Genomic DNA, 11,660 nt, shown 5'->3' on the forward strand with positions numbered 1-11,660 from the left:
TGAGAGTAATGCTTTGGTAGTCCCTTTTGGAATTGTGAATGTACAATGATTGTCATACACCCAGGTCATTAACTGCAATTTTATTTCCTCACAGGGATTTGGTGCCGAAAGAAAGATCCGTCAAGCTGGTGTCATTGACTAACCACATCCACAAAGCACATCATTAATCCACTATGATCAAGTTGGGGGGATTCTGGTGAAGGGTTCTGAATATCTCCCTCTTCATCCCTCCCAAAATCTGGAATACTTATTCTATTGAGCTGTTACACCAGTTTTAACACCTTCCTCGTGTTATGTTTAAAAAAATAAATAAATTTAAGAAAACCATTTTAAAATTATGCACAGTTGCAGCCTGGAAAACTTAAGGTGGCGCCTTATAGAATCAATTTTAGGAGCTTTATTTGGTGCATTTAACGCAACTGGTAATTGCAAAATCCACTTCTGCCTGTGTAAGTGAAAAATATAGACTGTTACCTTGTTGGCCCTATGAAATTCTGCACTTGATACTTAGTATATATACTCTACCTTCATTACTTTTGGCAAGATGTTCTGCCTTAGCACTCAGTTGCATTCTTTTTCCTTTTCTTTTCTGTTCATTATGCTTTAATTCTGAGGACCATATGATGGTAGAATATATTAAAAATTACAAAAATTTGTATAGGCAAACCAGTTCTTTAAGTTGATGGCCAAATGTTAAAATGTTATTTTTCATATCATTTATAATCTTATCACAGTCCACTTAATGAAGTTTGGTTAGATTTCAGTGAAAATTATCTTCCAGGGTAGTTCCCCCCCCACCCCCGGATGGGGGTTGTAACTTTACCACAATTAGTATATATGGTGCAGAATTTCATGCAAATGAGGTGTGCCAGCAGTGTGATAATTTAAACGTATTTAAAGAAAAACAAAAGGATGAATGCACAAACTTGCTGCTGCTTAGATCACTGCAGCTTCTAGGACCCAGTTTCTTTTACTGATTTCAAAACAAAACAAAAACAAACAAAAAATAATAAAAAAGTTGTGCCTGAAATGAATCTTGTTTTTTTTATAAGTAGCCGCCTGGTTCCTGTGTCCTGTAAAAAGTACAGGCACTTGACCCTTGGTGTAGCTTCTGTTCGGCTTTATATCATGGGAAAGGATTGGTCTGATTTCTTGGCCCTCAACTTGAATTGGCCACGTACAGGGTCCCTGGCCAGTGGACTGAAGGCTTTGTCTAAGATGACAAGGGTCAGCTCAGGGGATGTGGGGGAGGGTGTTTTATCTTCCCCGTTGTCGTTTGAGGTTTTGATCTTCTCTGGGTAAAGAGGCCATTTATCTTTGTAAACACGTTAACACTTTTGCTTTCTCCAGTTTTCTGTTAATGGCGAAAGAATGGAAGCGAATAAAGTTTTACTGATTTTTGAGACACTAGCACCTAGCGCTTTCATTATTAAAACGTCCTGTATGGGAGGGGCGGGTCTGGGTGCGGCCTGCCGCGTGACTCCTGGGTCGGAGGCCCACGTGGCCGGGGCGGGGACTCCGGCGCCTGGGGCGCCGACTGATTGCGTAGCGGGTGGGGCCGGAAGTGCCGCTCCCTGGTGGGGGCTGTTCATGGCGGTTCCGGGGTCTCCAACAATTTTCCCGGTTGTGGTCCAAATCTGTCCGAAGCGGAGGCAGTGGAGCTTGAGGTAAGGCTCTGGCGTGTGTAGCGTTCGACTTTGGAGCATGCTGACGACTCCTTGTTGCCAGGAATCGAGCGGAATCTACGAGCTGGAGACAAAGGCCCTGGGCGGGGGGTCCTTCGTTTTGAGCCCTACGGGGGAGCTCTTTGGAGACAGGCGGGATAGAGAGAAGGGGAGACGGTCTGGAGGCCGCCCCCCAGAGCTCAGAAGATTTAAAGGAGTAGGAAGGGGGGTTTTCTTTACCTTAGGCTGAGGGCGGGGCCCAAGGGCTACTGAAAAATAGACGAGGGTGGGGGTAGCTAGAAGACTAGTCCAGAATTCTGAGATCCACGGTAACCTGCAAGTGTTTTTGCACTCCTGAATCACTTTGAGAACCAAGTGGCGATGAACGTGTACGGAACCAATACATTTCAGACTCTGGTTTTAGTTACTGTTGATTACAGAAAGCTTTGAAGTACTGTAGATGTGGTTCGACAGTTAACCCTAATTGCTGCTTTCCCACAGGTTCTTGCTGGTGTGAAATGACTGAGTACAAACTGGTGGTGGTTGGAGCAGGTGGTGTTGGGAAAAGCGCACTGACAATCCAGCTGATCCAGAACCACTTTGTAGATGAATATGATCCCACCATAGAGGTGAGGCCCAGAGGCAGTCCGCTGACCATACCTCTCTCTTTCGGTTTACTCTTAACCCATTCCCTTTCCCATACCTTTCACCTATTCCTTAGTTAAAGGAATAATCAGGAGAGAAAATAAAAGTTATTTGGGGCACTGTGTTCAGTAATACAGTAAGTAAAGCTTTACCTGTTTTTGGAGAAGAGTTCACTTTTATTAGCTACTGATGATTTTCTAAAAAGTTTACAGTTTTTAACAGTTTTGAAAACGGTTACAAACTCAGTGTTGAACTCATTTAGTTTCTCCACATATGACAGCTCCGTTAAAAAGAAACACAGGTCATAGAATACCTGAATGATAGCAGGATGGAGATAAAGGATTCAGAGATCTGAGTGTTTCTTAGCCACTTGAAGCAGCTGAGACTGTGGGTTGGGGAAGAAAGAGCGTAAGATTTTGAGTCACTGTGCCTAGGAATACAGTCCCTGTTTGCAGTTAGTTATATGATAGTGAGCAAATCACTTTTCTCATCTATTAAATTACCATAAACCTGTCTTGCCTGACACCCAGGGGATGTTGTGAAAAATCAAATATGTTAAATTTTTGTGGATGCTAACACACTGTGTAATTATCACTTATTTAAAGTTTCTGTTGTTTTTGTGGGAGTTCATGTTATAGATTGGCTTCAGTAAATGTCATCTAAAGTCCTTTAAGTAAAGAGTTTGTAATCTTATTCCGTTTAGAAACGTCTAACTCTAGAGATTATTTTAATCCACATGCTGGTCTTCGTACCACCCAGCCATTGAGTGTTTAATGCAAGCTAACTCTAATATAGCCATTATTAAAAATTAGTCATTAGTCCTTGGCAAAGTTTTATTTTAGGCTTACCAGCTTTAGTATTAATGGTTAGAACATTTTATTATTTTTCAGAGTTTTATTTGTTTTATTTGTTTGTGAAGTAATATACATAAGGTATATAAATCTTACATCTATAGCTCAGTGGCTTTAAATTTGTGTACACTTATGTAACCGCCGCATAGATAAAAATATAGACTATTTCCAATGCCCAAGAGAGTTCTTTCATGCCCCTTTCTAGTCAGTAACCCCCCCTATCCTGCCAGGAAATGACCACTTCTCTGACTTATATTATCATAAATTAGTTTGACTAAAACCTATCTTTATCATTTTAATTTTGCTTATTTCCTCAGAACACTCATACATTTGACCCTATCTCATGCTTTAAGGAAATTTGGACAATGTGAATTCTATGTTAATTTGAAAGTATATTACAGTCCCGCAATGGCGTGAGTTACAGAGGCGCTGTTCAATGCAAATGGGCTGGCAAACTATGTTACATACTGTTTCTGGAGCCAGATCTTTACTAAGTGTGATGAGGTTATTTTCTTTGAACTGAAGTCCCAGAACATAAATATTAAAATACAAGTAAAATTTTTGCCTTAGAGTCAAATTGAAATTTTTTTTTAATATGATCTATGCATGTCTGTCTTCCCAAGGAATTAATTAACTATACCACGTTTGGAACCTTTAGGAATTTGATTCAGGAATATTCCCCAGGGGTACAGTCTGTCATGATGAGAAAAATATTTTGATATTATAACCTTGTCTGAAATAAAAGGTATTTGTGTATTTAATCATAAACACAAAAGATAGTGCATCCTGGACCAAGTTATAATTGGTGGAGGTATGTTTAGAATTGTAAATGGACAATAAACAACTCAAAGAAGAAGTACAGTTCATACTTCAATGAATGTGATCTCTAGTCTAAGTGCGGTAGAACTGTCTTTTCAATTACCATGTTTTCTTCATCTTTTCCGGGAACAGAGTGACCACATTTTCCTTTCTATAGGCATATAGCATTTGGGGCTTTTTTCCTAGGGTGACATTAAGTACTTTCTGTTTGTGATTATATATCAGCAGTTTGAGGGACAAACCAAAGAGACAGAATTGGACTTGGTTAGGAGCTTATTTAACCTTAGCAATAGCATTGCATTCCCTGTGATTTTTAATAAAAATGGAATCTCCCTCTCTCCCTGCCCCCCTCCCCACCCCAGGATTCTTACCGAAAACAGGTGGTTATAGATGGTGAAACCTGTCTGTTGGACATACTGGATACAGCTGGACAAGAGGAGTACAGTGCCATGAGAGACCAATACATGAGGACAGGCGAAGGCTTCCTTTGTGTATTTGCCATCAATAATAGCAAATCATTTGCAGATATTAACCTCTACAGGTACTAGGAGCATTGTTTTTTCTGAAAGGATGATCTTTAAGTATGTTCTGAAGTTTTGGGGTGAGAATGAGGATACCACACTAGGGAAGATGCAATTTTTTCATTATGAAAAGAATTGCTTTTAGGTTGTGACATTGAGAATCTGGGGTTATTACTGAAAGTTAATACTGGAGTTTATTTTATATAAGCTACTATGTCTAGAATGCCTGATAATACATAAATGAAGCTTGCTTGCTAATGGGAGTGATTCAGAACTAGAGGTGTTATGAGAGATCACAGAGAGGAAAACACCTCTGAGAAACATTCTTCAGTAAGTAATAGAGAAGATAGTGGGAAGAAACAAATGGGGGGAGGGGAGTTAGATAAAGATGAAAGCAAGGCAAAGGGGGGTTAGATAAAGATGGTCTTTCTCCACAGAACCTTAAAGTTTCAAAGCTCAGTTGGACCATAAAAGTTCTAATACAACATTCTTATTTTACAGAAACAAAGTTCAGAAGGTGGTTTGTTAGGTTTTCATAGTCATGATTATTATTCATAGCAGAGCCAGGACCAAAAACTCAGGGCTCCTTTTTCTTAGCTCTGTGTTCTTTAGGCAGAATAATATAATGGTTAAGAATACAGACTCTGCCTGGGTTGAAACTTGGCTCCATCATCTCTTAGCCATGGAACTTTGGGGCAAACTACTAAATCGCTGGGCCTCAGTTTCCTTATCTATAATGTGGAGATGGTAGTACCTACCAAGAGTTGCTCTGAAAATTAAACGAGTTAATAAATATGTGAATCACTCAGAGCAGTGTTTAGCATGGAGTAAATGCTACACAAGCGTTCTGCCTGTAGCCTGAGTCTTGGCATATGCTCCATCCATATGACGATGTCGACTCTCAGAAACAAACTAGTCTAAAACTGGTTTTCTTCCCCTAAACCTGCTCTACTTTCCATTTTCTCTCTGCAGTTAATAGCAGCACTTAATAAAAAGCTTAGCACTTGGCAAGCACCAAAAAACTATTTGCTGAATTTTTAGAAATCGTTTTTCTCCTTAGGTTGTCTTATATTATCCCTTCACATAGGTTACTGCCATCACACCAAAGCTCAGTTCTGCAGATAGCCAGTGAAATGCATTTCAAGTACATGACTTTGTATGTAATCCCAGGGTAGAGTCTAGAGCAGTGCTGTGCAGTATGGTAGCCACAAACCATATGTGGTTTAAATTTAAATTCGTTAAAATTGGGCTTCCCTGGTGGTGCAGTGGTTGAGAGTCTGCCTCCCAGTGCAGGGGACATGGGTTCAAGCCCTGATTCGGGAAGATCCCACAGGCCGTGGAGCAGCTAAATCTGTGCGCCACAACTACTGAGCCTGTGTGCCACAACTACTGAAGCCTGTGCACCCAGAGCCTGTGCTCCACAACAAGAGAAGCCACTGCAATGAGAAGCCTGCACAGCACAACAAAGAGTAGCCCCTGCTCGCCACAGCAACAAAGAGAAAAGCCTGTGCAGAGCAACGAAGACCCAACACAGCCAAAAATACATAAATTTATTTTAAAATAAATAAGTTTATTTTAAAATAAATAAATAAATTCATTAAAATTAAACAACTTAAAAATCAGTTCGTCAGCCCCATTAGCAACTGACTTTTCAGGTGTTCAGTAGCTTCATATGACTAGCATATAGTTGGACAGTGCAGCTAGAGAACATTTCCATCACCATAATAAGTCCTATTGGACAGGGTTGATCAAGAGAATCTGGAACAGTAGTTTCCAAACTGCTGTGTGGTATGTCTTACTTGTCATTGAAGAGAGAACTGTCAGTTGGGAGTTCCAAATCCTTTAGTCTCCTGTTAATAAGAGCAGTTCTGGTGTTTCCTATTTTATGTCTTGGACTTCCAGCTATAATTTGTTTGAAGAAAATGTTTGGACACCACCCATCTAGAGAAGTGGATAGACTGTCTTTCATTAAATACTGTCACTCTCAAGGGAGCTTCAAAAAGTTATTTGGAGGCAGTAAGATTTACTTTTTATACTTCAGACCTTAACCTAGAGTGTGATTTCTAGTTGCTATTTAACTCCAGAGCCAAGCTTTTTGGAGAATCAAGGAGCCTAACAGGGACATGTGTCAAGATAGAAGGTGAACTGGTACTTGGCTTCCCTGCGGCTGCTGCCTCAAGTCTACACCAGTCTTCTTAGTATGTAAGGCCTTTTATAAGTAGAAAAACAGTGAAACTCAGTATAGAAGCTAATAGGGCTAGGTGAAATCTGCTAGATTTTCTTTTTTGCCCTAGCTGTTTATTCCTTCCTAAACGTTTATTCTTCTGTTATGATAACATATTCCCTTTTTTAGGGAACAGATTAAGCGTGTAAAAGACTCAGATGATGTACCTATGGTGCTAGTAGGAAACAAGTGTGATTTGCCAACAAGGACAGTTGACACAAAACAAGCCCATGAACTGGCCAAGAGTTATGGGATTCCATTCATTGAAACCTCAGCCAAGACCAGACAGGTATAGTACAGCTTTTAGCATCTGGCAAGGGTTTATTTAAGGCAGAAAAGTTTGATTGACTGACTCTTCACTAGAGACATGATCCACGTTCTTTGCTGTTTTGGATTTTTTTAATACTGTTCTATTTTTTTAATCTTCAGTTTAAACCCAAAATGAATTTATTAATATTCAAGTGTGGTTTCTTTTTTACTCATGCAAGTTAACATGCACAAATATTTCTAAAATGAAGACCCTTGATTAAAGATACTTAAAACATTTGTCCTTCATCTATCAACACCAGCTACTATTTAAGGCATAGGCCCTCCTGAATGGAATCTTTAGATCTGGTAGTTCTGTATGTCCCATGTTATCCATTTTCCTTTACTTAAATGTTATCTTTGCAGAAAGTGCTATTGTATATCATCCTGCTAATGTGACTCAATAGGAATGCTGAATCAGCCTATTTTATCAGCTAATAATTTAATAATTGCAATTTTAAATCCACATAAAGAAGTACAAATGAGAGAGAACTTACAACTTGGGTTGTGTCTGTTAAGCTGTCTTTATCATTTTCTCTCTTTTATAGGGTGTTGAAGATGCCTTTTACACACTGGTAAGAGAAATACGTCAGTACCGAATGAAAAAACTCAACAGCAGTGATGATGGGACTCAAGGTTGTATGGGATTGCCATGTGTAGTGATGTAACAAGGTGAGCATGTGGTCTCTTGACAGAATTATAAACATTATTTAGGTAATTTGGAGGAGTGTTGCTATTATCTTTTCTGTGTTGCTATTTAACAGTTTCTGCTCACTTACAGCTATAAAATAAAGAACTTTCCTTATGGCACCCTTTCTGAGAGTACCACAGCCTAAACTGTGTTTAAAACATTTAATTATTTTACAGACTATTAAATTTTCAATAATATTAGAAATTAGAAGACATTGTTTATGAAATGTATTACCAGGAGCTTGAAGGATCACTACATGATGATGACATGGTGTGTATTCTTTTCTCATAGATACTTTTAAAGTTCTAGCATCAGAAAAGAGCCACCGTCAAGGTAGGACGGGTTTGGAAATGAATGTATTATCATTTATGTTGATTTTGTAACCTTGTCTTTCTAATACTCTCTATGTACCATTTATACAGACTCCATCTTTATTTCAGCTGCACTGACACCTTGGTCCTGACTTCCCTGGAGGAGAAGTATTGCTGTTGCTATCTTCAGTCTCACAAAGAAGCTCCTGCGATTTCCCCAACTCTCAGTAGATCAGTATAATATTCTCTATTTGAGAAGTTCTCAGAGTAACTACCTCCTCACTTGGTTGTCTGACCAGAGAAATGAACCTCTTGTTACTCCCAGTATTTCTCCACCCTGGGTTCTCCCCGAGCACACACAAACCAACCTCCACCACCCCAGGTTTTTCATCTGAAAAGCAATTAATGCTCTGAAACAGAGAACCAAACTGTAGAAACATGAAATTCTGTAGAAAACAATGTCTTGAGCTCTGAAGTAGCAACTGCTGGTGATTTTTTTTTCCTTTTTACTGTTGAACTTGGAACTATGTTGGTTTTTGGAGAAATGTCATAAATTACTGTTTTGCTGAGAATATAGTTAATGTTGCTGTTTGGTTTGTTTGTAATGTTATCAGCTATATTCTATAAACTGGCATCTGCTCTGTATTCAGAAATACAAAAGTGAATACTGACTTTTTTGAGTCTATCCTCGTCTTCTCGACTTTCTTGTAATTAAATCTGACTTTCACAATGAAGTGCCTTTTTCCTGGAAGTGGTTTGTAGACTTCCTTTACAATACTTCAGTGGAATAGATGTCTTAGAAACTGTTATACATGAAAATGATTGTGCGAGATATGTCTGTGACCCGTCTAGCTTTGAGGGAAAGATATACCAATATGATAGCAGATGCCATTTCTTACATGTATGAAGTTGATTTTCTAGAGACCTGTTTTGGTGCTCTCCCAAGAGAAAGGTGAGACTATAAATGATTAGGGATAATTTTGCTTACTTTTTACCTAATCTCCACTTTTTTTTTGTTTTGGTAGTTTACTACCTGCAAAATGTATATAATTTGTTTCTTCTAGCTTACTGATAATCTAATGTTCAGTGAACTTCCATTCATATTTAAATTTGGGTCATATCAGAAAGTCTATATTTGCAGGTGTTCAAAATTATAAAATTAGATGCAGGTTTATTTAATAGCTGTGATCAATGATTCTCAAGCCTCAAATATGTTAATAGACAAATTTTCACTGCATATCATGGTAATTATTCATGTATATAGTTGCCCTCGGTCCCCTTCTCACCCCATCCCCTGTCCTTCACCCTATAGCAGTGGCTTGATTATTTCAGTTGAGTAAAGCGTGGTGCTAATAGCCAGGGTCACAGTTTCAAAACTTCAGTGAGCCAGTTAGCATCACAGAGAGAGAAATTCTTCCACATTTCCTCATTGCACCATTAATTCCAGCTAGTAGTTTTGCCAGATGCACGTGGTTAGGCCTGCAAGGAGAGAAGAGGTCAGTTAGCACAAATTCTTAACCATGACTGGAAAAACTTGTTATCCTGAGAAGGGTCAGCTTAGAAGTCTTTATAAATAAAGGATCTAGACTCTGTTTTTAGCTACATGGAAACCAAATTAAGCCAATATTTTTTCTCATGTTTTTGAGAATGAGGATACCTCAGATCAAAATTTTTAAATTTTTCTTTATTCATAATGTTCTTTGAGGGTTTAAAACGGGATGTTGATTAATTAGTCTGGGCATACCAGATAAGCTGATGAGTTTGTTCTTGTTCTGAACAAGAAGTAGCCTTTGGATTGGAATTGCTGTTTGAGAAGGGAATAGAGAATATAATTAATAGTTATGAGGATTTGGAGGCTTGGCTTTTCCATTTGCAGATAATATCCTGATAATTCTAATGAGTAATAGACTTGGATAACTTTTGATGAAAGAATACTTCCAAAACGACCACTTCCTGTTCTCGTCTTCTAATGTGTAAATACTTACTGAGGTCCTCTTCTAATACGAATTTTCATTTATTAAGCAAATTTCACATTGCCTTGAAATGAATTCGGAAGAGAAGAAAAAACATAATGTACCCAGAGAATGAAAAACCCAGAGAGTTGTGCTCCTTCGTGTTAATTCTGAGAGCTTTCACAGTCCACGCCGGTAAACAGAAACTCTGCCACTTTGCTTCTGCTCCTCTTGGAGCATTGCTCTCATTTTCTTGAGGATAGATGGAGACTTGTCACCTCAGTTGTCATTGTCTTCCTCTTCTTCTTTTGTCTATGTGACTGACTGTGTGATTCTTATGAATGTCAAATTGGGGGGAAAACAACTCATTTTAGGCTCTTGTGCCCATTACCCTTGTATGTTTGTATCTTTTAGTTTTCTCAAGTATGTTCTAAGCACAGTAGTATCTAAATGGGGCCAAAATTCAGACTTGAAAATGTTCTTTTAATAGCTTCTTAAAGAGTTACACTTGGTATGAATTTTGGCACAGTAGAGTGACAAACTGACAGTTAAAACGCTGAATAACTTCAGTTAGTGTGGTATCAGATAGTTTTTAGAATATGTTTGTAATTGCTGAAAACAATTACAGTTTACCTCAAAATCTGGAAGTCTCTTTCCCCAAGTTAAGTGCCTGGCCAGCTGTCATAAATTACATATTACTTTATGTCTGTTTGTTTCTTAAAGGTTGTACATTCGAGATTGTGAAAATAAGGTGTTCTGTGTGAAGGCTACCATGCCTGTGTGTAAATGAATCTGTTGAGTGCTGTATTTGCTCCAACAGCTTACTATAGAATGCTACTTGGTCATATCGTACTTATTACAGTTTTCACTTCAGGAGTGTAATAGGTAAAATTATCCTCAATCTGTATTGTAGTGGGCCCCATGTTTAGTCTTTCATCATCCTTTAAACTGCTGTGAATTTTTTGTCTTGACTTGAAAGCAAGAATAGAGAAACACTTTAAAGAGATAGTCTGGTTTTTTTCCATTCCAGAATTTGTGAGCATAGTCATGTTTTGCTTTACATTTACAGTCATGAACTCTTAAGCTGGCAGCTACAACCAAGAACCAAAAAAGGGTGCATTCTGCTTCTTGTAATTCATCTCTGCTAATAAATTATAAGAAGCAAGGATAATTAAATTAGAGAAAGTATTTAATTTGGGTGGTTTCTATAAACAAGAGACTATAATTCTTGTACATTATTTTTCATCTTTGCTGTTTCTTTAAGAAACCTAATGTGCCACGAAATTATTTTAAGGTGTTTCTTATAAGAATTGTTTTTAAAGTGTTCTTGTTATCAGAGTAATTGTAGATATATTTCAAAATATAACTGGTAATTTTTAAAGGCCTGAGTACTGACCTAAGAAGCAATTGTATGAATTCTCTGGAGGCAAGGGAGGATCTCAATGGAAGTTGTATGACTTTTATATTTCTGTGCCATTAAATAGAGGTAAAAAATGTCAATTGTGCAGTTCTGCTGTTTAAACAGGAACTATTGGCCTCCTTGGCCCTAAATGAAAGGGCTGATATTTTAAGTTGACTATTTTATTGTAAATTAATCCATTCTAATTTTTAAAACTTTGGTTGAATATTTTTCTTGTTAAATGTTTGAAAAATAAAAACTGGAAGTTCTTTGCTTA

The 11,660-nt window shown here is 38.0% G+C and overlaps 2 protein-coding genes across 5 annotated transcripts in view; both read left to right on the top strand.

The window, feature by feature from the left end:
- Positions 1–1,410, top strand: part of CSDE1 (cold shock domain containing E1) — a 36,901-nt gene extending 35,491 nt beyond the window's left edge. For all 3 annotated transcript variants that reach the window (XM_082655318.1, XM_082655319.1, XM_082655320.1), the window contains one exon: positions 95–1,410. In XM_082655318.1, coding sequence (XP_082511444.1) covers positions 95–142 — 48 coding nt within the window. In that variant the 3' untranslated portion in view covers positions 143–1,410. The remainder of the gene's footprint in view (positions 1–94) is intronic.
- A 129-nt stretch (positions 1,411–1,539) lies between these two features.
- Positions 1,540–11,660, top strand: NRAS (NRAS proto-oncogene, GTPase). Of its 2 annotated transcripts, none has more exons than XM_082670847.1 (7): positions 1,540–1,667; positions 2,166–2,293; positions 4,342–4,520; positions 6,854–7,013; positions 7,579–7,702; positions 8,013–8,054; positions 8,144–11,660. In XM_082670847.1, the coding sequence occupies exons 2-5, from the start codon at positions 2,183–2,185 to the stop codon at positions 7,696–7,698; spliced, it is 570 nt and encodes a 189-aa protein (XP_082526973.1). In that variant the 5' UTR covers positions 1,540–1,667; positions 2,166–2,182; the 3' UTR covers positions 7,699–7,702; positions 8,013–8,054; positions 8,144–11,660. The 2 variants fall into 2 exon arrangements, with proteins under 2 accessions (XP_082526973.1, XP_082526972.1); XM_082670846.1 differs by having other exon boundaries at positions 8,162–11,660.

Source organism: Grampus griseus, assembly GCF_964374135.1.
Source record: "Grampus griseus genome assembly, chromosome: 1".
Taxonomy (NCBI): Eukaryota; Metazoa; Chordata; class Mammalia; order Artiodactyla; family Delphinidae; genus Grampus; species Grampus griseus.

What these genes read in the sequence shown, in the direction of transcription:
- NRAS (XM_082670847.1), top strand. Translation starts at nt 2,183, where the DNA reads ATGACTGAGTACAAACTGGTGGTGGTTGGAGCAGGTGGTGTTGGGAAA. An exon ending in AATATGATCCCACCATAGAG is followed by an intron (nt 2,294 to 4,341) that starts GTGAGGCCCAGA and finishes TCCCCACCCCAG; the next exon opens with GATTCTTACCGAAAACAGGT. An exon ending in CCTCAGCCAAGACCAGACAG is followed by an intron (nt 7,014 to 7,578) that starts GTATAGTACAGC and finishes TCTCTTTTATAG; the next exon opens with GGTGTTGAAGATGCCTTTTA.